Genomic DNA, 23,071 nt, shown 5'->3' with positions numbered 1-23,071 from the left:
GTCACCTTTACCTTGTGGGGTTGTGCAAAAGACTGCAGCGAGTTTATATTGTGTAATGCCTTTTTGGTCACAACTTTCCTCGGTGGGGGACGTTGCCGTGCATATTGACCTTGCTGCTTGCCATAGGCTCTTTGCCGCTGCTGCTTGGAGCTTGTTCCAGTGTGTCACCTTTACCTTGTGGGGTTGTGCAAAAGACTGCAGCGAGTTTATGCTGTGTAGTGCCTTTTGGTCATAACTTTCCTCGGTGGGGGATGTTGCCGTGCACATTGACCTTGCTGCTTGCCATAGGCTCTTTGCCGCTGCTGCTTGGAGCTTGTTCCAGTGCGTCACCTTTACCTTGTGGGGTTGTGCAAAAGACTGCAGCGAGTTTATGTTGTGTAGTGCCTTTTGGTCATAACTTTCCTCGGTGGGGGACGTTGCCGTGCATATTGACCTTGCTGCTTGCCATAGGCTCTTTGCCGCTGCTGCTTGGAGCTTGTTCCAGTGTGTCACCTTTACCTTGTGGGGTTGTGCAAAAGACTGCAGCGAGTTTATGCTATGTAGTGCCTTTTGGTCACAACTTTCCTCGGTGGTGACGTTGACGTAATGCCCACCTTTGTAATACGGCTTTGTAACCAAATCATTCCTTTAAAGAAATAAAGTATTCATATTTTGAATTTGCTTTTTATTCTTCAAAGTGTTTGTGTTTTTTATGATGATGTGACTGTACTTGAACTTTTGAAGTTTCAAGTTGCCTATGTACTCTTCCAAATAAGAGATCAAGTCATAACGTAGTTCAAATGAGTGATGAATTTAACAGTGATTTTGATGATGATTTTGCCGTACACAGTTTATGCTTTTGTGGGCCAGGAGTTTTGGTTTGTGCAGTTTAGGCTCGTGCGAACAAGGAGTGTTGGTATCGCCTTTTATGCTCATGCGGATTAGGAGCGTTGATGTCGCATTTTATGCTCATGCTGACCAGGAGCGTTGTGCCATGCAGTTTAGACTCGTGTAGGCGAGGAGCCTCGTGTCCTACAGTTTAGGCTCGTGCGGACAAGGAGCTTTGGTTCGTACAGTTTAGGCTCGTGCGAACAAGGAGCATTTGTGGTTCGTCAAGCGATCCGGGAGAGTTATTCCTCGCAATCTTCATAGCAAGAAGCCTTGACTGAGTAGTTGAAGAAGTCTTCTAGGAAGATGTCACACATCGTGATGGGGATGGATGATCTTTGTGTCAAAGTTTCATTATCTCCAACACTTTCACATTGTTCTGGAGGTTGGCGAAAGCTGTTTTGCCCCTTTTCTGATTGGTGCACTTGTGGAGAAGACATATGCTTCTTGTGCAGTTTCTTCGAAGTGACATGAATCCATCTTTCAACTTCGCTTGGCTTGACTGGCATGGTTTTAGAGCATGCCTCAAGCGATTGAGGTGAAGATTTTAAGTTGACGGAGCCGGAAGTGACGTATTCTTCCGGGATTTCGTCTTCTTTGTCTTCTTGGGCCTCTTCTTCAGTGCGGTCTTCTTAGGTTTGTTGGCGTGAAGATTGGCCGGTGTAGATGATGGTGCGCCTCCTTACCTTAAGTGGTCCTTTTGTATCGACTTCCAAAGTTGCTTGGCGCTTCATCCTTGAAGGAATCAAGCTTTAAACATCGTCTTTTCCTGCTAGACTGTCGAGCTTTTCTCCCTTTGGCGTTGTCTTCCTGTTTCTAGAAGGCTTTTTAGTTTCTTCAAGTTTGTCCGCAGCCGACTGTTGCGGGGGAGATCTAGTTGTGCCGCTTTGTTTCTTGGGTTTTGATAACCTTTCAAAGACAGATCTTTGCGGTGTTGGCGTCTTAAGCCTTTTGAAGACGGAAGTTCGGTCTCGACCACTGATGCAATCAAGTGCCGAAATTCTAGGTTTTGAATGATTCAGCCTGTAGAAGACTAAAGTTCGAGGGACGGGTTTAGGCTCCTCTTTTGGCCTTGTGGCTTGTGGTCTTGGCTTCCTTGTTTTTTTGTAGGTCGCCGATGTCCACCTTTCCTTATTACTGGTAGATGCATCTTGGTTGCTTGCCCCCGATGATGGTTGTGTAGGAAGTGCTGTGTGACTTGAACATTGACGGGAATGGTCATGCGTGCTTCGGAGAGGCACATGATCGAGTGATCCAAACACGATAGTAGTAGTGTGTGCCGCAACCGTGTTTTCGAGGTCAAGCTCAATTTTCCCTTGTTGTGCTAGCTTCAGGATGAGATCTTTCAGTACGAAGCATTTTTTCGTTTGATGACTGATGAAGAGGTGGAATTTACAGTACCTTGGACTGTCGGTGGGATTCATCTCTTCTGGCTGTCTGCATTCAGGCAAACCGATCACCTTCTTTTCCAGCAAGTCTTCTAACATGGCAACCACATCAGAGTCGGGGAATGGATAAGTCTTCTCCTCAAGCTCCTTCAAAGTGCGTCTACGCATCTTTTAATCACGAAAAGCTTCGGCTTGAATCGCCTTACCTCGTGTAGGGATTTTGACGGGAGCTGTGTTGACCGTCATTGCTTCCTTGGTGGATTTCCACGCAGCCTTCTCCACCTTTGTCTCAAGAACTTTGTCGTTCTTGTAGTCGGCGATCGGTTCCTTCTTCCCATGATGGGCGATGCTCAACTCCATGTCATGGGCGCGGGTGGCTAGCTCTTCGAATGTCCGTGGTTTGATGCCTTGAAGGATGTATTGCAAACCCCATTGCATACCTTGGACGCACATCTCGATTGAAGAGGTATCCAAGAGCCTATCTTAGAGTGCGCCATCTGTTGATGTAGTCAATGACCGGCTCATCTTTCCATTGCTTCGTACTTGTGAGCTCCAGCATGCTTACAGTGCGGCGGGTGCTGTAGAAGTGGTTAAGGAATTCTCTTTCCAATTGCTCCCAATTGTTGATGGACTCAGGCTCTAGGTTCGTGTACCACTCAAAGGCGTTTCCTTTCAGCGAGCGCACAAACTACTTGGCGAGGTAGTCTCCCTCTGTCCCCACGTTGTTGCAAGTTTCGACGAAATGTGCAACGTGCTGCTTTGGGTTTCCTTTTCCATCAAACTGTATGAACTTTGGTGGTTGATATCCCCTCGACATCTTCAGGGCATCAATCTTCTTTGAATAAGGCTTTGAATACAACCCGGAGGTATTTGAGCTCCCTTCGTACTGTGCCTTGACGGTGCTGGCGATCATCTTTTGCAACTGCTGGATAGAAATAGATCCCATGAGTGCCGCTGCTTGGTCTGGCTCCGGCTTTATATTGATTTTCTCCACCTGAGGCTCCTCTTCTTCGCCATCTCCTCTCTTTAGTGGATCATCCTCTGGGTCGGGGTTCTCACCGTTCTGTGGCTCCAGTCGGTTGACGAGTGCAGCGATTTGCAAGTCTTTTTCTTCAACAATCCGTGTTAGCCTTGCGATCGTTTCATTCATTTGAGCTAGTTGTTCTTCGATGGAGGTAATGTCGATGGTCATGACTTGTGCAACCAATAGACGTGACTTTCCTTTAGACATCCAGGATGCTGACGAAGAATGTCGTTGGCTGTTTTGGGATGTCATCTTGTGTGCCTCAGCAGCATGCTTCGGTGCCCCCAGCGAGGTCAGGTTGATGACAGACTCGCACCTTTGATGCTTCCCTTGCTCTTTTAGCGGCACCAATTTTGAAGTGGCATGTTGAGGAGCGGTTGTGGCGCCAATGGATTGTCTGTTTGCGGCAAAAATGCTTAGGATCGTTCCCTCAGTGGTTGCGAGAACGGCTTGTCCCTTGCTTGATGCCATTGAATTTGAGGTGTGTTTGAATTTCTTGAACGGAGAAAGAGATGAGAGGTAGAGATTGTCCCACTGGGTGTGCCAAATTTGTAAACACGAAATTTTCCTGAAACGAAAGAGACAAGAACAACATGCACAAAATAATATTTTGTATTTGATGATTTTTTAGGGTTACAATCTCTAATTTGATCCTCTGACTCGATCTCCGTAAGGTGTGTATTTGTGGATGTGCAATTGATCCAAAGGGCCGTTGGGCTTGATCTAAGGATGAACGTTCTTCAAGGGTCGTGGGCTTGATCTTGAAAGTGGATTTGAGCGAATCTTCAAGGAGCTGTTGGGGCTTGATCTTGAGGATGAGCGTTTCTTCAATGACTGTTGAGGCTTGATCTTGAATAACGGTGATGAACGGATCTTCTAGGGCTTTTGGGCTTGATCTTGAAGAACAGTGATGAACAGATCTTCAAGGGCTTTTGGGCTTGATCTTGAAGATGGATGATTGTTGATCCAAAGGCTGTCGGGGCTTGATCTTGGAAGAACGATGAACGAAGAAAGTTTTCTTCAAGGGCCGTCGGGGCTTGATCTTGAAGGTGGATGATTGTTGATCCTAGGGCCGTCAGGGCTTGATCTTGGAAGAACGATGAACGAAGAACGCTTTCTTCAAGGGCCGTCGGGGCTTGATCTTGAAGGTGGATGATTGTTAATCCAAGGGTCATCGGGGCTTGATCTTGGAAGAACGATGAACGAAGAACGCTTTCTTCAAGGGCCGTTGGGGCTTGATCTTGAAGAACGATGAACGAAGAACGAAGAAGGCTTTCTTGATTCTTCGGGAACCTGGACGCTTGAGAGCTTCGGAGTTTCAGAGTTTCAGAGCTTCAAGGTGTTATATGAAAATTGGTCCCTTCAAATGAATGAAATTGGCTTCTATTTATAGAATTTTCCAAGGCCTAATTTTGAATATAATATTCCAGATGAAATAAGTCATTTCTGCCAGGTGTTGACACGTGTCCTATTTGATGACTTTTCCAACTTATTTCGATTTTTTGTTTAGACATACGCTACGTGTAAAATTTATGTAATACATGAGCGTCGAAACTTTGATTTATCGGTCAACATTTATTTACTGAAATTTCGATGTCTACACATTACTCATGCATGGTTGATGTGCTTAGCCGTGCTGGTCGCCTAGTAGAGGCATATCAGTTCGTACAAAGAATGCCAATGGAACCTACTCCCGGTGCTTGGGGAGCATTGCTTGGCGCGTGCAGAGTTCATAAAAATGTAGACTTAGCAAAAATTGCAGCTAACAAGCTCTTCGAGATTGAACCAGATAACCGTGGCAACTATGTGCTGTTGTCCAACATTTTAGTCACCGCCAAGCGATGGGAAGAAGCTTCAGAAACTAGGAAGTTAATGAGAGACGGAGGAATCACAAAAACACCGGGTTGTTCTTGGGTTCAGCTGAAGAATAGAGTCTACTCTTTTGTTACCGGTGATAGGAGTAACGAGCGAAGCGCGGAGATATACAAGTTTCTGATTGACATGGGTGAGAAGATGAGATTGGCAGGGCATGTCCCCAACACTGATTTTGTTCTGCAAGATGTGGATCGAGAGGAGAAAGTGGGGATCCCTTGCAACCACAGTGAGAAAATTGCTGTTGCGTTTGGGATACTCAATTTGAATGGCGAATCGACGATTCGGGTATTTAAGAATTTAAGGATACTTGGGGACTGCCGTAATGCCATCAAGTTCATGGCCAAGATTGTTGGTTTGCAGATTATTGTTAGAGATTCCTTGAGGTTTCACCATTTCAAAAATGGAGATTGTTCTTGTAGAAATTTTGGTGATTTTCGGTATCCAAGTTATTGAATGATGTGGCAAGATGCTTGGAACTGAAGTGGCTAAGTGTATTTACTCAAGCCCTTGAGCACATATCAAGGGGTCTCGCGATGGTTAGAGCATTGCTCGAGAGGCCTCAAACATTGTCCGAGGGAGTTTGGAGAGACTATATTTCTAAATCTTGAATAAAACAAGAGTTTCTAAATTTGTGAAAGTACACCCAAATCACATTTATAGCTATAATTAGAAGTACAAATTCATTAAAACCACACACTTGATCAAGCTCGAGAGCAACTTCGTAAAATAAGTAACCACTATTATAGCGTCTAATGACAATGATACAACATAATGTAATTAAACATACTATATAATTATAGGGAAAACTTGATATAAGTCCAATTTTTTTAGCCAATAGTAGGAATAGTCCAATTTATTAAAATAAGTCCAATTTCTTAAATTTAATTATTTAATTATCAATAATTCTCTATTCAATGATAAGATTTATTATAAAAATCAAATTTCTTCCTAATTATCTCTTTGATTATTTCTTTTTATTTTTAATTTTTGTTATTTATTGTTCTTCCTCCTGCTTTAAACCCCATTTATAGATTTTATTTTTAATTTTTATAATCAACCTATATCACAGGTTAATTATTTTTATGTATCTATATCACAGGATAACAAAGTGTCGTAGTGGTCCTCACACTGGACAGTGATAGTATTAGTAGTAACGTTAACGAGTTTATCGTTATTGTGACGTTTTAATTTGTTTTTCCAGTTACCATCTATATTTTGGGGTCTGATTTTACAAGTTACCAGATTAGAAATGGAAAAGCGGAAATTCATTTTGTTTAGCACTTAGCAGTGGGATGGCAAATGGACCAACCAATCATTCCTGAAAAAAACCCAGCGGCTGAAGATATCGAGTGTGTGCCTGTTGGTTCTTTCCTCTCTCTCTCTCTCTCTCTCTCCGTTTCTAGTTCGTCTCTCGTTTTTTGATTGATTCGTGTTAAAATTATCCGGTCCATCTTATCCGTGTTCATCCTGATAAAACACTCTGTTATCCATTTGTTTATCTTCATTTGATGAGAATTTAGCCAACCCAGAATTTTGATTCTTGTTATCTGTGGCAGAAAGTTTCAAACTTTGTAGCATATTTTTAGCTCTGTCAATGGCGGTTCTTGTAAATTATGTGTCTCCAATTGCACACCCATTGCCAGAAACCACCAGAAAAACTTGTGGGTTCTTCTCCCACATCAGGAATCTCCAACCCCTTTCCCTTAGCAAGGGATTTTCCAGAGTTTTGGCGGCTTCCCAGATCACGATTTCTCCGAAAGACACCGTTTTCGCCTTGCCCAACTGGAGGCATGCCAAGAATGACAGAAGAAGTAAGGAGCTCAGACTCATTGATGCCTTTGTGCATTTGGAGTCTATGGTGGGGAAGGACCAGAAGCCTGATGTGGCTCAGGCAACTCAGCTCTTGTATGACCTCTGCAAAGCGAATAAGATGCGAAAGGCGGTCAGAGTCATCGAAATGATGGTTGTTTCCGGCATTATACCTGATGCAGCTTCTTATACTTTCTTGGTGAATTACTTGTGTAAAAGAGGGAACATTGGGTATGCAATGCAGCTGGTAGAGAAGATGGAGGAGTACGGATATCCGACGAATACTGTGACCTACAATTCGCTCGTCAGAGGGCTTTGCGTTCGTGGAAACTTGAATCAGAGCTTGCAGCTTTTGGATAGACTGATACAGAAGGGTCTGGTTCCGAATGTTTATACGTACTCTTTCTTACTTGAAGCTGCTTATAAGGAAAGAGGGGTCAATGAAGCCATGAAGCTCCTGCAGGAGATAATTGCTAAAGGTGGAAAGCCTAATGTGGTCAGTTACAATGTCTTGTTAACTGGTTTGTGCAAGGAAGGTAGGACTGATGAGGCATTTCGGCTCTTTAGGAGTTTGCCTTCGATGGGGTTCGATCCAAATGTTGTGAGCTATAACATCGTACTAAGGAGTTTGTGTCACGAGGGTAGGTGGGAAGAGGCAAATGTGCTTTTGTCTGAGATGGAAGGAGAGGATCGAGCCCCTTCCATAGTTACGTATAACATCTTAATTGGTTCACTTGCACTTCATGGTAGAACTGAACATGCTCTTCAAGTTTTGGACGAAATGCAGAGAGGTCGGTTCAAGCCTACTGCTGCCAGCTACAATCCGATCATTGCTCATCTCTGCAAAGAGGGGAAAGTGGATGGTGCGGTCAAGTGTCTAGACCAAATGGTTCATCGGCGGTGTAATCCTAATGAGGGAACATTCAATGCCATTGCTGTGCTATGTGAGGAAGGTTTGGTGCCAGAGGCATTCTCTATCATTCAAAGCCTCTGCAATAAACAAAAGTGCTCCAGCTACGAGTTGTACAAAAACGTAATCACAAGCTTATGTCGGAAAGGGAACACGTTTCCAGCGTTTCAGATATTGTACGAAATGACCAAGCACGGTTTCACTCCAGATTCTTATACGTATTCATCTCTGATCAGAGGATTGTGTTTGGAGGGTATGCTGGATGAGGCCATGGAGATTTTCAAGGTAATGGAAGAAAACAGCCTTAGGCCTGATACGGACAATTTCAATGCCCTTATACTCGGTTTCTGCAAGTCTCGAAGAACAGACTTGTCCTTCCAGGTTTTTGAGATGATGATAGAGAAAGGGCGTATGCCTAACGAAATGACCTACACCATTCTTGTGGAAGGGATTGCGCACGAAGGAGAACTGGAACTGGCAGCCAGAGTCTTAAAAGAGTTGCACCTGAGACATGTAGTGAGTCCGAATACAGTGGAAAGACTGGTTATGCAGTACGACTTTGAGGATTTACCGGGATAGAAACGAAGGAAAACAAAACGGAAATACTGTGACAGGAGAGAAAAGCAAGCAAGATTATGGCCAAGTCGTCTCTAGGGCCAAGAAGTTTTGGAAACTCAATTCCGGCAGGCTGTTCAATCGTATGGTGTAGATCGATCGATGAGGGAAGAAAGGAAACAATAGGAGATGCATTCCTTATGACCATTGACATATATATTCAGGCTTTGGAACTGGGCAGCATTGAACAAGTTCAAGACAAAGAAGTTTTGCTCTAGACTCTTACTTTATTTACTTGAAGCTAATTATTTTATGAGAGGCTTTAACTCTGGAGAGAACTTGCATTCTTCAGTTTTGTTCCGTAAATTAAGTCTAACAGCTGTTCTGAGATGTGTTTCAAACTACATGTTGGTACCACTTGAAGAACAAAACTCAGAGATCCGTTTCAAACTTTTACTCGTTTAATTTCTTTGCCTCGTAAATAAGCATGATGATGTTTTTTCTGAAGATAGGGTATCGGGTTTTCAAAGGCCTAGGAGACGAGGCGTACGAACGTAAGCACTGCTGCACTGGAGGTGTCAAACAAGTCCCTGTTCATGTCTGTCCAGCATATAATTCAGACTATTAAGTATAAAACCATGTCACAATATCGCCCAAGCAGTCGATCTTCTTGACAAATTTGACCTAAGTTTTGAGATCAACTCAGATCAATCAGATACATGACCAACCTCAACCCTTCCCTCTAAACTGATATCTACAACTTGTAAGCAACCAAACTGAACTAGGTTTTCACAAATCTACAATTTCGGAAAAATCCCTGGCGGCCTTGTCAATAGAACGTATGCGGGATAAAGAAAGCCATCGATTTCTGCTGTGAAAAGCCATTTAAACAATAAATAATGTATTTGTACACGTGTCAAAGTTTTACGTGTCAAAAGTAAACATCCACGGTGAATTGTTGAAATTCAAACCATAAGATTATGCTAGAGATCATTTGATAGCATCTTGTTTTTAGTTTATTTGGAGAGGTCACGTGTTCAAATTTTAAAGAGAGAATGCTTGCAATTTTCTTGTTTGAAATTTTTTATTTACATTTCGTCTCTCTTATTCATCTTGTAATGGGACATAATGGTTTGAACCGTAAATTTTTTAAGTCACTATTTAAATGTCAAATCTACTAAAAATCAACTAACACGGAATTCATTTCGTCATTTAACACTCATCTAATAAATAGATGAACTATATACTTAATACACCCCACATTTGCCTTTTCAATTAAAAATTATCTTAATGCACCCCAGATTTGCTTTTTCAATTAAAAATTATCTTAATACACCCCACATACTTCCCCATAATACCCTTACACTCCACATTCTCAATATACACCTTACATTTTCTACATGTACCCCATATTTTCCATACACCCAACATTTCTCAAATCTGATAAAGCTTTTAATTTGGATAAAAAATGCCGACTAGAATTTTGACAAAAGATGCCGCCTGAGATTTAAAGCATATATAGGTTGTTTTCAATTCCACCATTAAAACCCATATCGTCTGTTTTAATTTTTTATGGTAATTTTAGGTGTTTAATTCTTCATGTAATCCCTGAAAGATGAATACGAACATAGAAGCTTGAATAATGCAACAAAAGCAAGAATAAATAATTATTGATGTTGTCAAAATCACTAAAACAAAAAAAAAATGAAGTCTTACCTCATGTGAAGCTTCGGAAATACTGATTTTGTGTTTCATTTGTCAAAAATAATTTTTCTCAATCAACATGTTTGTAGTTTCATTGGTTAGGGTTTTGTTCAACAATAGAGGGTCGGAAGGGTTTTGATAGTTGAAGAAGATAAATAATACATTAAAAGTGATTTGGGGTGTATATAGAAATTATTTATTTATTTTTTAAACCTAATAAGGTCAAAATTGTCATTGCATAGTAGGGTAAATAAGTTATTTAATATTAAATCTCAATCAACATGTCTAAACGAGATGTCGCGTCCTGGAATGTACTTCTAACTGCGTATTTTTCGAACAGAGATAACATAAAGGGTGTAAACTTTACTGGCTATATTTATGGGTGAGCGATATCTTAAAGCCAATTGTAAGGGTTTAAGTAGAAATACTGATGATATTTCCATGATTATTAAATGGCACCCTCCAGATCAGAGTTATGTTAAGCTAAATTTTTTATGGCTCAGTGGCTGGGGACAAGGTTCCCGGGGGGGGGGGGATTTGTCTTAAAGAATCATATTGGGCAACTCATCGGCGGTGGAGCTTTAAATCTTGATGGTGCCACTATTTCTAAATCTTGATAGGGCTCTCAGAGAGGGCCTTCTTTATGCTCAAGGGAAGGGCTATACAAAGATTATGGTAGAAGGAGACTCTAAGTTGGTCATTCAGTCAGTGTTGGACCAGGATATGACACCGTGGAATCTGGTTCCTATTATTGAAGATATCAAGTGGATGGCAACCAAATTTGATTGCATTGATTGGAAACATATTTTTAGAGAGGCTAACTTTGTGGCGGATGCCTTTGATCACCAAGGCCTTCTTATTACTAATTGTCATATTTGGGATCATCCCATATTCCTTCATTTGCTCTTCATGCTCTTCCGTTTGATTATATAGGGAACGGTTGTTCTTGGGGGTTTACCTTTTAATATATATTTTTTCTTGCTTCAAAACAAAAAGGTGTAACTTTAATTTGTAGGATGAGAAGGGTAGATGTTAAATTGGATGGTGCTTCATGGAATGCTGTTATTGGTGGGTGCTTGAATAATGGGCAGACCGAACAGGCGCTGAAAATGCTTGAATAGACGGTGGAGAGAAACTTCAGTACGGCTGCCTCACTTTAGCGTGATGTTTGTGTTTGCGGGACGATGGTCACGCGGTCCAAATGCCTGCACTGAAGTTTTTCTACCAATAGAGGATTGCCAAAGAAACTTAAATGACAAACACCTATCTCGAACCAGGCTTAGAGTGTTAATTCCGGTGACTTGATCAAATATCCGAACCAGGATCTACTTTCCTTCTCAATAAATTTTATCTTATCATGAAATAATAAAATAAAATCAATAAATAATAAACACAACTTTAGCTATAACTTAATTTTTCTTCAATCATCTAACAACCCCAAGTGCTTTCTTTGTTCTGATTTAGGAACTGATAAACTTGTAATCATAAATATTTTTCTTGCAGAGTTACAATCGCAGGTCTCATTGTTTCCCAGCTAAGGCTATAAGCTTCACGTCAACCTTCCGAACACGTTTTGTGATGGTTGATTGAAGGACTAACAAGCACCGCAATGATGATCTACCGAGGTTCTATCCATGTAGTGCTGAAAGTATTTTCTGAACATAGAAGTGTCTTTGATGGTGATTCATTGACGCTTCGTTCAGTGTAGAAACCAGGCTGCTTTGGAGGTGGCAAGGCAACATCACTGCTCAACATCAGAACCACAGATGACATGCTTGGTCTATTCTCAGGTACTCTTTGCACACATAACAGCCCCACATGAAGACACCTTACCACTTCAGATATGTTGCATGAATCACAAAACGTTTTGTCGATCAGTTCTAGTGGTTTATCTTGAATCCATCGTATCCATGCCTTAAAACAAATTGAAACATGTATGATATGTTAGTGGGCTAATATGTAAAAGGGGCTTTGCTGCAGACCTTCTATACTGTTAAATACATGTCATTAGAAGACGTTCTTTGAAGAGCACCGTCTAATTTGCTATTCTTTTTAAAGTAAATATAATCACCTCGCCGGTTAAACTTACATGTCCAAGAAGGTTGTGGTCGTGATCCGGATGACGAAATCCCCTGTTCTTCTTCCTACTCAACATCTCGAGCAATATGACTCCGAAGCTAAACACATCAGATTTCATCGAGAAGATTCCATCTGCTGCATATTCCGAAGACATATAACCACTGCCAGATCAATATGCAGTGACCAGTCAGAAAGAATTTCAAAAGCAGAAAAATGAAAATTATAAACCTCAAAACAAGTCTAAGCATGCTTACTAGGTTCCAACCACTCTGTTTGTGTTGGCCTGACTTTGATCGCCGCCGAATGTTTTAGCCAGGCCAAAGTCTGAAATCTTCGGGTTCATATTATTATCTAGCAGAATATTGCTAGGTTTCAGATCTCGATGAATAATCCTTAATCTAGAGTCTTGGTGAAGATAAAGAAGCCCTCGGGCAACTCCAACGATAATGTGGAAGCACTTAGGCCAGTTGAGCAATTTTTGTCCCTCCTGATCTGAAGAAACTTTAAGCCTGTTATTTCAATGCCACATTGAATCCTAGTATAATAAGGTCGAAAATGAAGGATCGTACCAAAAATATAGAAGTCCAAGCTTTTGTTGGGCATGAATTCATATATTAGAATCTTTTCGTCTTTTTGAATGCAACAACCGAGAAGCTTAACAAGATTGCGATGCTGAAGTCTGGCTATAAGTATAACTTCAGTTTTGAACTCTCTCGTCCCTTGTCCGGAATTCTTTGAAAGCCTCTTTACTGCAATTTCTTTTCCTCCTATCAGTGTACCCTATGGACCATCATTTTGAAAAGACTTGAGTTTTGTATAGCAATGTAGCTAATTTTCGTTGCACAAATTTATGTTACCTTGTACACAGGTCCAAAGCCACCTTCTCCCAGCTTGTTGCAGTTTGAAAAGCCGTTGGTGGCTTTAGCTATGGTGGTCAAGTCAAACAGTGGTAACTCCATGTCTTCCCCGTCTTCTCCAGGGTACTCTTCTCCGCAATCCTTTGTTCTGAGTCCTGAAATAGTAGAATATTGTCAGCATGGATAAAAAGATGTGAACAGTTAGCTACACTATTGAAATTAAATACTACCTTATCAAATGCATTTTTAATGTGTCCAAAAATGCTTACCTTCATTTTTGAGTTTCTTCTTCCGGATGTACAATATTATTCCAACTATTAGCATTCCCATGAGAAAAACTGCAGAGCTGAGGAGAATTGCAAGTAGCTGTCTCTTGTTGAAATTGCTCTTTTTCTTAACATGATCTGAAATATCTGTATTGAAACAAACCTTTCATGGGATCTCGTATTGTTGCAGTAACTGTGATTCTAACACTAACTTATTTAAACCCTACTTTGCATAGCTGCTGCAGATAAAGGTATAAGATGCACTACTACCCTGTAACCCTTTAAACCTCCCCCCACCAAAATTGGAAAAAAAACTCAGTTTCCATTAACCTCAAGAGTCATAATGTTATTTGCTATAGAAAGGAAAACATAACAAGTCTGGGGGATACCTAGTTCTGATGCTGCCATCCGTATATAGAGATCCTGACCGAGAGTGAATTCTCTTATGTCAATGACGTTATCAAACCAAAGCAAGCAGCCAGTTCCTCCCTCCCTGACATCTAGATTTGTATACGCCGTACATGAGCAGTTTCCCAGACATAATCCCTTGCATTGCTCGAGGCTCATGCTTTTATCATACCAAGACGAAGATGTGTCTGGCAATTTAACCCCACTGTACGTTAGGAAGCCATCACCATGGCTGCAGGCCAATGGAGTCATACGAACACACCCATCAGACCAATTTCCCGAATTCCAATCTTGTGGAGATTTTGGTACAAATCCCTTCAGGCATACACATATGGGAGAGTTATTGATTTTGCAAATAGTATATGCACCACACAAGGCGTAACTTTCACACCGATCTTCTTGGAGTGTAGAGGCAAATTCCCAACTATGTGTTTGATACTCCCATGTGAACAGCAGCGAAACGCCTAATGGGCTCAATACTAATCTCTGGAACACCGACCTGTTTAGGAGCCTAAACTGACAGTAGACTTCATCCTTGTTCCACACAAATTCAATCCTAGATATTGGGTTTGGTTGTCCAGATGAAAATCCTGTTAAATGAAGACCATTCCATGACCCTCCTCTACCAACTTTCTTAGCTCTTTTCATAACAAAAAGTTGTGGTAAGCCACGATAATCAATTCGTGCCGAAAACTCTCCTGGAGCAGGATCTTCTGTGCTCTTCCAAGACGAGAGATACCTCTCTAAACCGGTAACCAAGTCCCAACCAAGCTTCATTTCCGGTAGGTATGTGTCACAAGGATAATCAAAACTCTGCCACAAGAAGTTATCCGGGTTAGTTTCGTTCCCATCTTGCACCACAAGATTTCCAGAATCCAAGAGTTGCGATACTGGATTCCCGGCGATTCTTGATGAATTCGATGACCACACAATCTTGTTTGAGCTATTGACAAGGAGGACTAGAACTCCTTGCTCGGTGAGCATCAAAAGTCCTGAAGAATCACCAAGTGGTGTTTCTCTGTTGGCTACCCACACAACTGCATCAGTAGAATCAGTGTACCATATTCCCACGTACCGGCTTTTCGATTTACCAGGGCTGAAGAATCCCAGTTCATAGCTTCCACCTACTGAAACCAGAGTTTCGCCATCTCTTATATATCCACTCGGAGTGATTGTTGTGCCCAGTGCAGTTGCAGCTGAGATTCGTAGGAGGGAGAATAAGAAGAACAAGCACATATAAAAGCTTCTCAAGGCTTGCATCGTTGTTCTGAGACTGTATACTTTATCCAAAGAAATTAATATAAAAATTATGCAGAGAAGATGGACTGTTCGCCCAAAGAAAAATCAAAGTAAATTGAAAGACTTGGTTTTCTTAATTGAGCCAACAACTTAGACTCAACTAAGTTGACTGCTAACTGTAAAATTGACTGCTAACTGTAAAATTGACTGCATCTCCAATGGTGGATTGCCAAATAAATTCATATGACAAATACCTCTCTCCCAGCTGTCATGAAACAATAATTCACTTAGCTAAATTACAAAAAAACCTACATAACTTATGGATCGAAGTCGAACTATAATCTTATACCTTATGTTTTAAATATTACAATTTATAAATCCGTTGCAATGTTAGATATCCGTTAAATTTTCTATTAATTTGGCTGTTAAATAATAACGTAGCATGAGCAGGATCACTTATCTCCAACAAGAATAAAAAATTAATATATTTTTTATTTTTATTTAACAATTAAATTAATTATAAAAATATCATTATTTATTAATAAATTATTTATTTTTTATTTAACAATTAAATTAATTCTAAAAAAATCATTGATTAAACTCTCTTCTTCCTCACTCACGCACTCTCTGCTGGAGACTGACGCTGCATGAGGAGGCGGATATTAAATTAATAAAAAAATTAACGAATGTTTGACATTGCAAAGAATTCATAAGTTGAGGTATGAGATTGTAATGTTTAAAACATAAGGTATGAGATTGTGGTTTCGACCCTAAGGTAGTTTTTTGTAATTTACGCATTTACTTATTATCAATTAGCGGATATTATAGAATGAATCGGCTCATAAAATCTCATGACTGTTATATTCTTAGTCGTCTAATTTTAAAGGAAAAATACCGGGAAATAGGACAATTTCTTAAACGTGGGATAGAAATAGAACATTTCGAATATGTACAAAGCATGCACAACATGGAGCTCCTGCAGGAGATAAATGCTAAAGATGGAAAGCCTAATTTGGTCAGTTACAATGTCTTGTTAACTGGTTTGTGCAAGGAAGGTAGGACTGATGAGGCATTTCGGTTCTTTAGGAGTTTGCCTTCGATGGGGTTCGATCCAAATGTTGTGAGCTATAACATCGTATTGAGGAGTTTATGTCACGAGGGTAGGTGGGAAGAGGCAAATGTGCTTCCGTCTGAGACGGAAGGTGAGGATCGAGCCCCTTCCATAGTTACGTTTAACATCTTAATTGGTTCACTTGCACTTCATGGTAGAACTTAACATGATCGTCAAGTTTTGGACGAAATGCAGAGAGGTCGGTTCAAGCCTACCGCTGCCAGCTACAATCCGATCATTGCTCATCTCTGCAAAGAGGGGAAAGTGGATGGTGCGGTTAAGTGTCTAGACCAAATGGTTCATCGGCGGTGTAATCCTAATGAAGGAACATTCAGTGCCATTGCTGTGCTCTGCGAGGAAGGTTTGGTGCCAGAGGCATTCTCTATCATTCAAAGCCTCTGCAATAAACAAAAATGCTCCCGCTACGAGTCGTTCCAGGTTTTTGAGATGATGATCGAGAAAGGGCGTATGCCTAACGAAATGACCTACACCATTCTTGTGGAAGGGATTGCGCACGAAGGAGAACTGGAACTGGCAGCCAGAGTCTTAAAAGAGTTGCACCTGAGACACGTAGTGAGTCCGAATACAGTGGAAAGACTGGTTATGCAGTATGACTTTGAGGATTTACCGGGATAGGAGCGAGGGAAAACAAAACGGAAATACTGTGACAGGCGAGAAAAGCAAGCAAGATTATGGCCAAGTCGTTTCTAGGGCCAAGTTTGGGAAACTCAGTTCCGGCAGGCTGTTCAATCGTTTGGTGTAGATCGATCTGTTCAATCATTTGGTGTAGATCGATCGATGAGGGAAGAAAGGAAAACGATAGGAGATGCATTCCTTATGACCATTGACATATATATTCAGGCTTTGGAACTGGGCAGCATTGAACAAGTTCAAGACAAAGAAGTTTTGCTCTAGACTCTTACTTTATTTACTTTCACTCTGGAGAGAACTTGCATTCTTCAGTTTTGTTCTGTAAATTAAGTCTAACAGCTGTTCTGAGATCCGTTTCAATCTCCATGTTGGTACCACTTGAAGAACAAAACTCAGACATCTGTTTCAAACTTTTACTCGTTTAATTTCTTTGCGCCGTAAATAAGCATGATTATGTTTTTTCCGAAGATAGGGCGGGTTTTCATTTGTTGAAACTCAGTGCGGTCGCAATATCGACCAAGCGGTCGATATTCTTGACCTAAGTTCGAGATCAACTCGGATCAATCAGATACATGACCAACCCTAACCTGATACCTACAACTTGTAGAGTAGGTAACCAAACTGAACTAGGTTTTCACAAATCTACAATTTCGGAAAAATCCCTGGCGGGCTTGTCAATAGAATGTATGCCGGATAAAGAAAACCATCGATTTCTGCTGTGAAAAGTTGGACAAGTAAGGAGCAGACAACGAAATGGTGATAGCGGTGAATCGTAACAAAAGAAATCCTCTGTGAGACAAAGATACTAATAGCTAAGACTTCCTATGCAGCATGACACTAGAAACCATAAACACCCGATACAGTGAAGAAACCAGGATCAAGAAATCTGCAGATGGTAGACACGTACATGTTCTGGTTCCGCGGGTTGGCCAATGAATCAAAGCTTCCGATGGATCTTGCTTATGTGGTCTAGACACTAAACTAGCACATTTGCCTGGTTAGTCAAAAACCTAAGGCCTAATGTGGTGCCACGAAGTGCACCAGATGCCTAAAAGCTCTAAACTTTGACATCTATCACGATCCGAGATCCCCATTGCATCATAACAACACAATCAAATTAAAGAAAACATCACAACAAGGAGAATCCATAGTAATTTAACCAAATCCATACTTAATTATGTGATTAGGAGCAGAATAAACTCTGTCATAAAGCATTTAATTTAACATCCAAATAGTTATAACCCCAAAACTACGAAAACCGAAATACAGAGAAATAAACCCTCACGAGCAGCCACCAGTCTGCAAAACCTCACATGGGCAGCTCAGGCCATGAGAAGGGGGCGATGCGGACGCCGGAGCAAAAGCTGCCTACTTGGATCTCTGCCTCATCTTTCGGCGCTTCCTCTTCAGCCTCCTCATGCGCTTCTTCTTCCACTGCAAACAACGACGTCACAAAAAGCGACACAGGTTTAATCACAACCACCGCACACAATTTATTCAACCATCAGCAGCAGATTCGAAACAGTTTTTCGATTCGATCCCGCTGACTTTAAAGTTTAAAGCACGGAGATTTAAGAAGAGGGTTTTGAAGAATTACCTTGGCCCTCATGTCGGATGGGAAAGGCTGCTGCTGCGTTACCAGAACGATGGCCGCGACGTCTCCAGAAGAATACCGCAGGGTTTTTGACGACTCTGAACCCTAATATCTCTGCTGCTTCTTCTATATATGCACATGGGCCTGCCAGAAAATGCTTGAAGTAGTGTTTAATCTTAGGCCCAAAATGGAAAAAGCCCGGTAACCAAATAACCCCAATTTTTTTATTTAATTTTTTGTTTGGTTGCCGAGAAAACTAATAGGAAAGTGAGCGAGAAAACCAATCAGTCAATTTTCAGTGGTGAGTCTGAGAAAATGGAAAGCCAGAAAACCGAGCTGGAGTCATCAGAGGAGAAGAGTGTCACTGTCGACCAGAACGAGAACGCGAAGAACAGATTACAGTCGACGGAGGCGCTGGCAAAGGCGCTTTCGTCGACGCTCACCACCGTCATCAAAGACTTCGATTCCAAAGCTCAGCAGACCTTCGCCAGCCAGGACCACCTCTCTCAGTCGCTCGATCGCCTCACCCGCGGTAAAAAAAAAGTTAAAAAAAAATTCCTCTTTGTTCTTTTGAAATTTTGAATTTTGCTTGTAATTTTGATATTTAGTGTTGTTTTGGTTTTGTGGGCAGAGCTGGATAAGTTGTTGGACGATGCTCCGTTTCTGTTCATCATGCAACACGCGGCGAAGATTTCCGCCGTTAGGAAGAGAGTTTCGTCGTTGAATTCGGTTCTCAAGTCCGTACAGCGCCGGCTTGATAACATTGACAGAATGCTGTTTGTTGGCGTCCGAATCCAGCATCAGCAGCAACAACAACATGGTATTTACTAAAACTAAGGTTCTTTTTATGTTGTTTTTGCCACTTTTCGAGACATTTCGATTTCGTTATGATGAGATAATCGAGTGGTAATGAAAGTGGAAAGAGTGACTTGTGTGATCAAGCTACTGTAAGATAGATTTCCATGGATAGTTAGATGAGAAAAAGTTGATTGCTTTTAATCCAGGTTCACATTACGATTAGTACACCTCCGCAGATGCGAAGATTTATGCGGAACCCCAACTTCCAAACATATCGAAGCTAGTTGATTTTGACATAGGTCATGGAAGTTACTAGTCAAGAAGAACGAAAGAAACATAGGTCGTACGAGTCTATGCTTCTCTCAATTTATTGTTCGTCAACTAAGGGTGATTGGGATAAATTGTGCTATTTTCTGTTAGCTATTTGCAAGACATGGGCGCATATCTTGTTAGAATAAAAATTTTAAATTCTTGTTTTCTCGCTTTCAAGTCTTAATATGTCTAACCAGTTTAAAGGCCAGGCGCCTAACAACGCTCTCACCTTTACATTACCGATTTTTTTGTAAACTTGTGGTTTAAGTAGTTATGTGTTTGGATGAGTGTTTGCAGAACTCTTTTGTTTGCCCTTATGGATATTTGGTTTTTGAACGGATAAGTTTGTATGAAACTATCAGTTCGAATATCTAATGGTATATATAGGTGGTGATCCACACACCCATTTTTATCTCTCACACACCCCTCTCAAGAATATCAAATGTTATATATAGGTGGTGATATCCACTCATCCATTTTTATCTCTCACACACCCCTCTCAATTTCCTTCAGTCAAATCGAATGAATTCAAAAAGATCAATAGACAAATTTAACAGGGGTGTTGGGTGTGTGAATAGCACTACCCTATATATAACTTTTGAACTATTGTGTATCCTTGCTCTACATATGGTTGTGTCTGAAAATTTTGAATTTAATGTGCAGATAAGACGGCCACAGGACATTCAGGACTGCCGTAATATAGTTGTGTGTCTCGAAAGGTACTACACATTTTTTCTCTCTTTTTTGGAAAAGGATAACTATAACTTCTTTGATTGCATACCACGATTCATCAATATGTTATTGGTAAACATTGGAAATTTTGGAAAAGGATAACTATAACTTCTTTGATTGCATACCACGGTTCATCAATGTGTTATTGGTAAACATTGGAACGGAGTAACATTGACAAATATATTGCATTGACTGCTGGGATGGTAGGCTCAAACTAAAACAATGTAATGCTGGATTCATTTATACGTCGATTCATGCACATACAGTTGACCATTTTAGTTATTTTGAAGTTCATTAGACCCAACGGAGTACAATTCTTATTGTCTTGCTGTTTTTGTAAAGTTTTTAGATGACTTTATGTAGTTCTTATACTTGAACTTCAAAGTAATAATCTGTAAATCAGCAACAGTAAATCTTAATCTTTTACCAGCTAAAAAAAACGAGAACACACAAGGCAGTTGCACGATGGAAAATGAATAAGTCATTCATGTAATTTAGTTAAAGATTAGTTTGCTGTTGTTTTTGTAGGCTTGTTGACTTATAAAGAAAGCAGTGCACACACATTGTAATTGTTATCTCACTCAGTATATGAAGTACTGACTGTTTTATGGTTTTTTCTTGTTATCTGCGGAAAGATAAAGCTTAATAATGGGACTGCACGGGACAACCTTAAGAGTTTTGCCTCCGCTGACTACTCACTGATAATTTCACCATCTTGGGAGGAAGCTGGATGAGGTGAGTCTCAGTAGCCACATGGATGTTCTATCATTCGCGGAACATACACGGTACCTGAAAGTGAAGATTGAGATTGGAACTGCGGTATGAAGGTGATTATTTTGATTATGGGCTGTGACTAGGTTTCAATAGGTTGAATGGTGGTTGTTTGGATACGTAGTAATGGAAACTAAGTTGACTCCGTCCCCTCTATTTTGATTTCGATTTAGAGATGGGATGTGTTTTCTTCATTTGTTGAATCCTAGCTCCAAAAAGAAAAAAATTTCGTGGTTGTGTTTGAGTTCTTTGATCCAAACTTTTCCACTTACAATTTTTGTTATGCTTGCCGGTATTTTTTAATACAGTTGATCGTTTACGGAGAGAACGACATTACTACGTACAAGCAACGCCAAAAGAAATCACGTAAGGTAAAAACATATATAGCATCCTTTTTAATTGAAAACGCACAAGAACATTGCCAATTAATTAGCCATCGTATATTTGATTCGGAGACGCATATGCAAGCAGCTCCTGGTTGGTTTCAATTAAGGCCATGTCTTCTTTCGATACCAAGTGTGCATCAATGCCAATGCCGGCACTCGCATCCGTCAATATGACCATGTTTTTAATCCCTCCAAGTCCTGGGAGACGTATGCAGGACGGCATTCCCCATCCAAAATCGACTGAGTAGAACGGAAACCTGCACAATGTGCATTTAAGTATACATGAATGAATGAATACCCCAAAATTTCTAACACTTTTGAAAGATTTAAGAGAGCGGCATGTTTAAAATGTTTTAAGAATGATTGAAGGTGTTTTTTTGATGATTTTTTTTTTGGTTCTAAAAGCACTTCAAGTATTATTTTTTTTAGGATTGAGTTGCATTTTTACGAATGATTGGTTCCAAAAGTATTTTCATCCAAAGCATTTTTAGTCATTTACTCCATCTGAATTTTGAGCGAATTCTTCAAAATCTTAAGAGGGAAATGAATGATTGTTTTTTTTTTTTTAAGCTCAAATGGAAAGGAAAGATTACATATCACAAAAAAAGAGTCATTTACCCCATCTATATCTGCAACTAGCAACTGACTACAAGAAAGAGGAGCTTGCTTAAAAAAGACTGGACCTAAACTGCATGACAACCCCAAACAAGTCAAATCATCAGCAACAAAATTCCTTTCATTGAAATATGTCGAATTTCATAAGACCAACTTTGGTGCATAAGAGCACGACAATTCAATACCAAACTTTCCAAAGTGTGATTAATACTTTTGCATTTAAAATCAATTGTATTGCAAGTGCAAAATATGTTTCCACCATAATCTTCTTAATTTCATTATTCCACGCAAGTTGCAATCCAATAAAAACACCCTAAACTTCAATACATAAAATCTCACCTCAACTAAAATTAGCACAAAAATCAGAGACTCATACCCCTGAAGAGTTTGTAAGGACACCACCAACACCAATGAAATTGGCCACACCCTTGCAACACCTATCAACATTAAGCTTTACCCAACCTTTAGAAGGAGGTTCCCAATGAAGAAAAGCATGTGTTCGAAGGGGCTTTATGGAGGAAATCATAGGCGATTCGCCTACGTATTCGCCTAAAGTCAATCTTTCAAGTAGGCAATAATAACTAATTTGGGATCATTAGACCTACTTCAACCCTTGGAATAAAACTCAAATTTTAGGTTTTAAACTTACCCTAACTTGCTCCAACCTTTGGGACAAATATGAGTTTTAACCTTTAGGACAAATTTAGCCCAGAATTCCCCCTGAATTAGTGGGGCTGGTAAAATCTTGATCAAAAAATACTTTTGTTTTTCCAATGACACAAGAGCCAGCAAGTTATACAAAAAATAAGTCTCCATTTCAAATAGTCCGAGAATAGTATTTTGGAAGAGAAATTATTTTGGAAAACCAATCATTAGTACATCATATATGTATCAATAAAAAATTGATTAGGAACAGGGAAACTTCTCCAAACCTTAGCAGCAAAGAAACAATCTCTAAAGACATGAATAATTGATTTAAACGCACCACCACACATGTTGCATGAAGAACCCGTAGCCAACCCCCGTCTAGCTCGTTTATTGTCGATAATTTGTCTAGCAACAAAAGCCAAAGAAAAGAGAGTACTTTAGGAGGAATATACAACTCCCAGATAAAGCTTCA

General features: G+C 40.3%; 5 protein-coding genes and 2 long non-coding RNA genes across 9 annotated transcripts; 4 read left to right on the top strand and 3 right to left on the bottom strand.

The window, feature by feature from the left end:
- Nucleotides 1-4,893: 4,893 nt before the first annotated feature.
- On the top strand, nt 4,894-5,607 carry LOC103420037 (pentatricopeptide repeat-containing protein At1g20230-like). The gene has a single exon (XM_070821893.1). It carries the CDS (start codon nt 4,894-4,896, stop codon nt 5,605-5,607), a length of 714 nt encoding a protein of 237 aa, XP_070677994.1.
- A 651-nt stretch (nt 5,608-6,258) lies between these two features.
- On the top strand, nt 6,259-8,878 carry LOC103415362 (pentatricopeptide repeat-containing protein At1g79080, chloroplastic-like). The gene has a single exon (XM_008353701.4). It carries the CDS (start codon nt 6,749-6,751, stop codon nt 8,450-8,452), a length of 1,704 nt encoding a protein of 567 aa, XP_008351923.2. The 5' UTR covers nt 6,259-6,748; the 3' UTR covers nt 8,453-8,878.
- Nucleotides 8,879-11,529: 2,651 nt separating this feature from the next.
- On the bottom strand, nt 11,530-15,292 carry LOC103428093 (G-type lectin S-receptor-like serine/threonine-protein kinase At4g27290). Of its 2 annotated transcripts, none has more exons than XM_029102773.2 (7): nt 13,724-15,292; nt 13,338-13,481; nt 13,069-13,223; nt 12,781-12,991; nt 12,466-12,703; nt 12,222-12,372; nt 11,530-12,046 (listed from the first exon to the last, which is right to left on the bottom strand). In XM_029102773.2, exons 1-7 carry the CDS (start codon nt 15,000-15,002, stop codon nt 11,750-11,752), a joined length of 2,475 nt encoding a protein of 824 aa, XP_028958606.2. In that variant the 5' UTR covers nt 15,003-15,292; the 3' UTR covers nt 11,530-11,749. The 2 variants fall into 2 exon arrangements, with proteins under 2 accessions (XP_028958606.2, XP_028958607.2); XM_029102774.2 differs by having other exon boundaries at nt 13,338-13,472.
- Nucleotides 15,293-15,948: 656 nt separating this feature from the next.
- On the top strand, nt 15,949-16,728 carry LOC114825150 (pentatricopeptide repeat-containing protein At1g79080, chloroplastic-like). Its single transcript, XM_029103524.1, has 2 exons — nt 15,949-16,183; nt 16,271-16,728. The coding sequence occupies exons 1-2, from the start codon at nt 15,949-15,951 to the stop codon at nt 16,726-16,728; spliced, it is 693 nt and encodes a 230-aa protein (XP_028959357.1).
- Nucleotides 16,729-17,897: 1,169 nt separating this feature from the next.
- On the bottom strand, nt 17,898-18,521 carry LOC103420031 (uncharacterized). Its single transcript, XR_527017.4, has 2 exons — nt 18,341-18,521; nt 17,898-18,177 (listed from the first exon to the last, which is right to left on the bottom strand). It is a non-coding gene; the product is annotated as an uncharacterized lncRNA (long non-coding RNA).
- A 131-nt stretch (nt 18,522-18,652) lies between these two features.
- Nucleotides 18,653-21,194, top strand: LOC108171634 (uncharacterized). 2 transcript variants are annotated; one of them, XM_029102775.2, is made up of 4 exons: nt 18,653-18,869; nt 18,969-19,157; nt 20,111-20,166; nt 20,821-21,194. In XM_029102775.2, exons 1-3 carry the CDS (start codon nt 18,653-18,655, stop codon nt 20,143-20,145), a joined length of 441 nt encoding a protein of 146 aa, XP_028958608.2. In that variant the 3' UTR covers nt 20,146-20,166; nt 20,821-21,194. The 2 variants fall into 2 exon arrangements, with proteins under 2 accessions (XP_028958608.2, XP_017183506.3); XM_017328017.3 differs by having other exon boundaries at nt 20,815-21,194.
- LOC139195752 (uncharacterized) lies at nt 20,880-23,071 on the bottom strand. Its single transcript, XR_011580672.1, has 3 exons — nt 22,937-23,071; nt 21,955-22,024; nt 20,880-21,593 (listed from the first exon to the last, which is right to left on the bottom strand). It is a non-coding gene; the product is annotated as an uncharacterized lncRNA (long non-coding RNA).

The sequence above is a fragment of the Malus domestica genome, chromosome 05, assembly GCF_042453785.1.
Source record: "Malus domestica chromosome 05, GDT2T_hap1".
NCBI lineage: Eukaryota > Viridiplantae > Streptophyta > Magnoliopsida > Rosales > Rosaceae > Malus > Malus domestica.
The sequence above is the reverse complement of the archived record's forward strand: the minus strand, read 5'-3'. Positions and strand labels throughout refer to the sequence as shown.

Coding starts and splice junctions, on each gene's coding strand:
- LOC103428093 (XM_029102773.2), bottom strand. CDS start 15,002: ATGCAAGCCTTGAGAAGCTTTTATATGTGCTTGTTCTTCTTATTCTCC. Junction 13,482..13,723: donor GATGGCAGCATCAGAACTAG/GTATCCCCCAGA, acceptor GTTTCAATACAG/ATATTTCAGATCATGTTAAG. Junction 13,224..13,337: donor GAAGAAACTCAAAAATGAAG/GTAAGCATTTTT, acceptor CTACTATTTCAG/GACTCAGAACAAAGGATTGC.
- LOC103420037 (XM_070821893.1), top strand. CDS start 4,894: ATGGTTGATGTGCTTAGCCGTGCTGGTCGCCTAGTAGAGGCATATCAG.
- LOC108171634 (XM_029102775.2), top strand. CDS start 18,653: ATGGAAAGCCAGAAAACCGAGCTGGAGTCATCAGAGGAGAAGAGTGTC. Junction 18,870..18,968: donor GCTCGATCGCCTCACCCGCG/GTAAAAAAAAAG, acceptor TTTTGTGGGCAG/AGCTGGATAAGTTGTTGGAC. Junction 19,158..20,110: donor TCAGCAGCAACAACAACATG/GTATTTACTAAA, acceptor TTTAATGTGCAG/ATAAGACGGCCACAGGACAT.
- LOC114825150 (XM_029103524.1), top strand. CDS start 15,949: ATGGAGCTCCTGCAGGAGATAAATGCTAAAGATGGAAAGCCTAATTTG. Junction 16,184..16,270: donor GCTTCCGTCTGAGACGGAAG/GTGAGGATCGAG, acceptor ATGATCGTCAAG/TTTTGGACGAAATGCAGAGA.
- LOC103415362 (XM_008353701.4), top strand. CDS start 6,749: ATGGCGGTTCTTGTAAATTATGTGTCTCCAATTGCACACCCATTGCCA.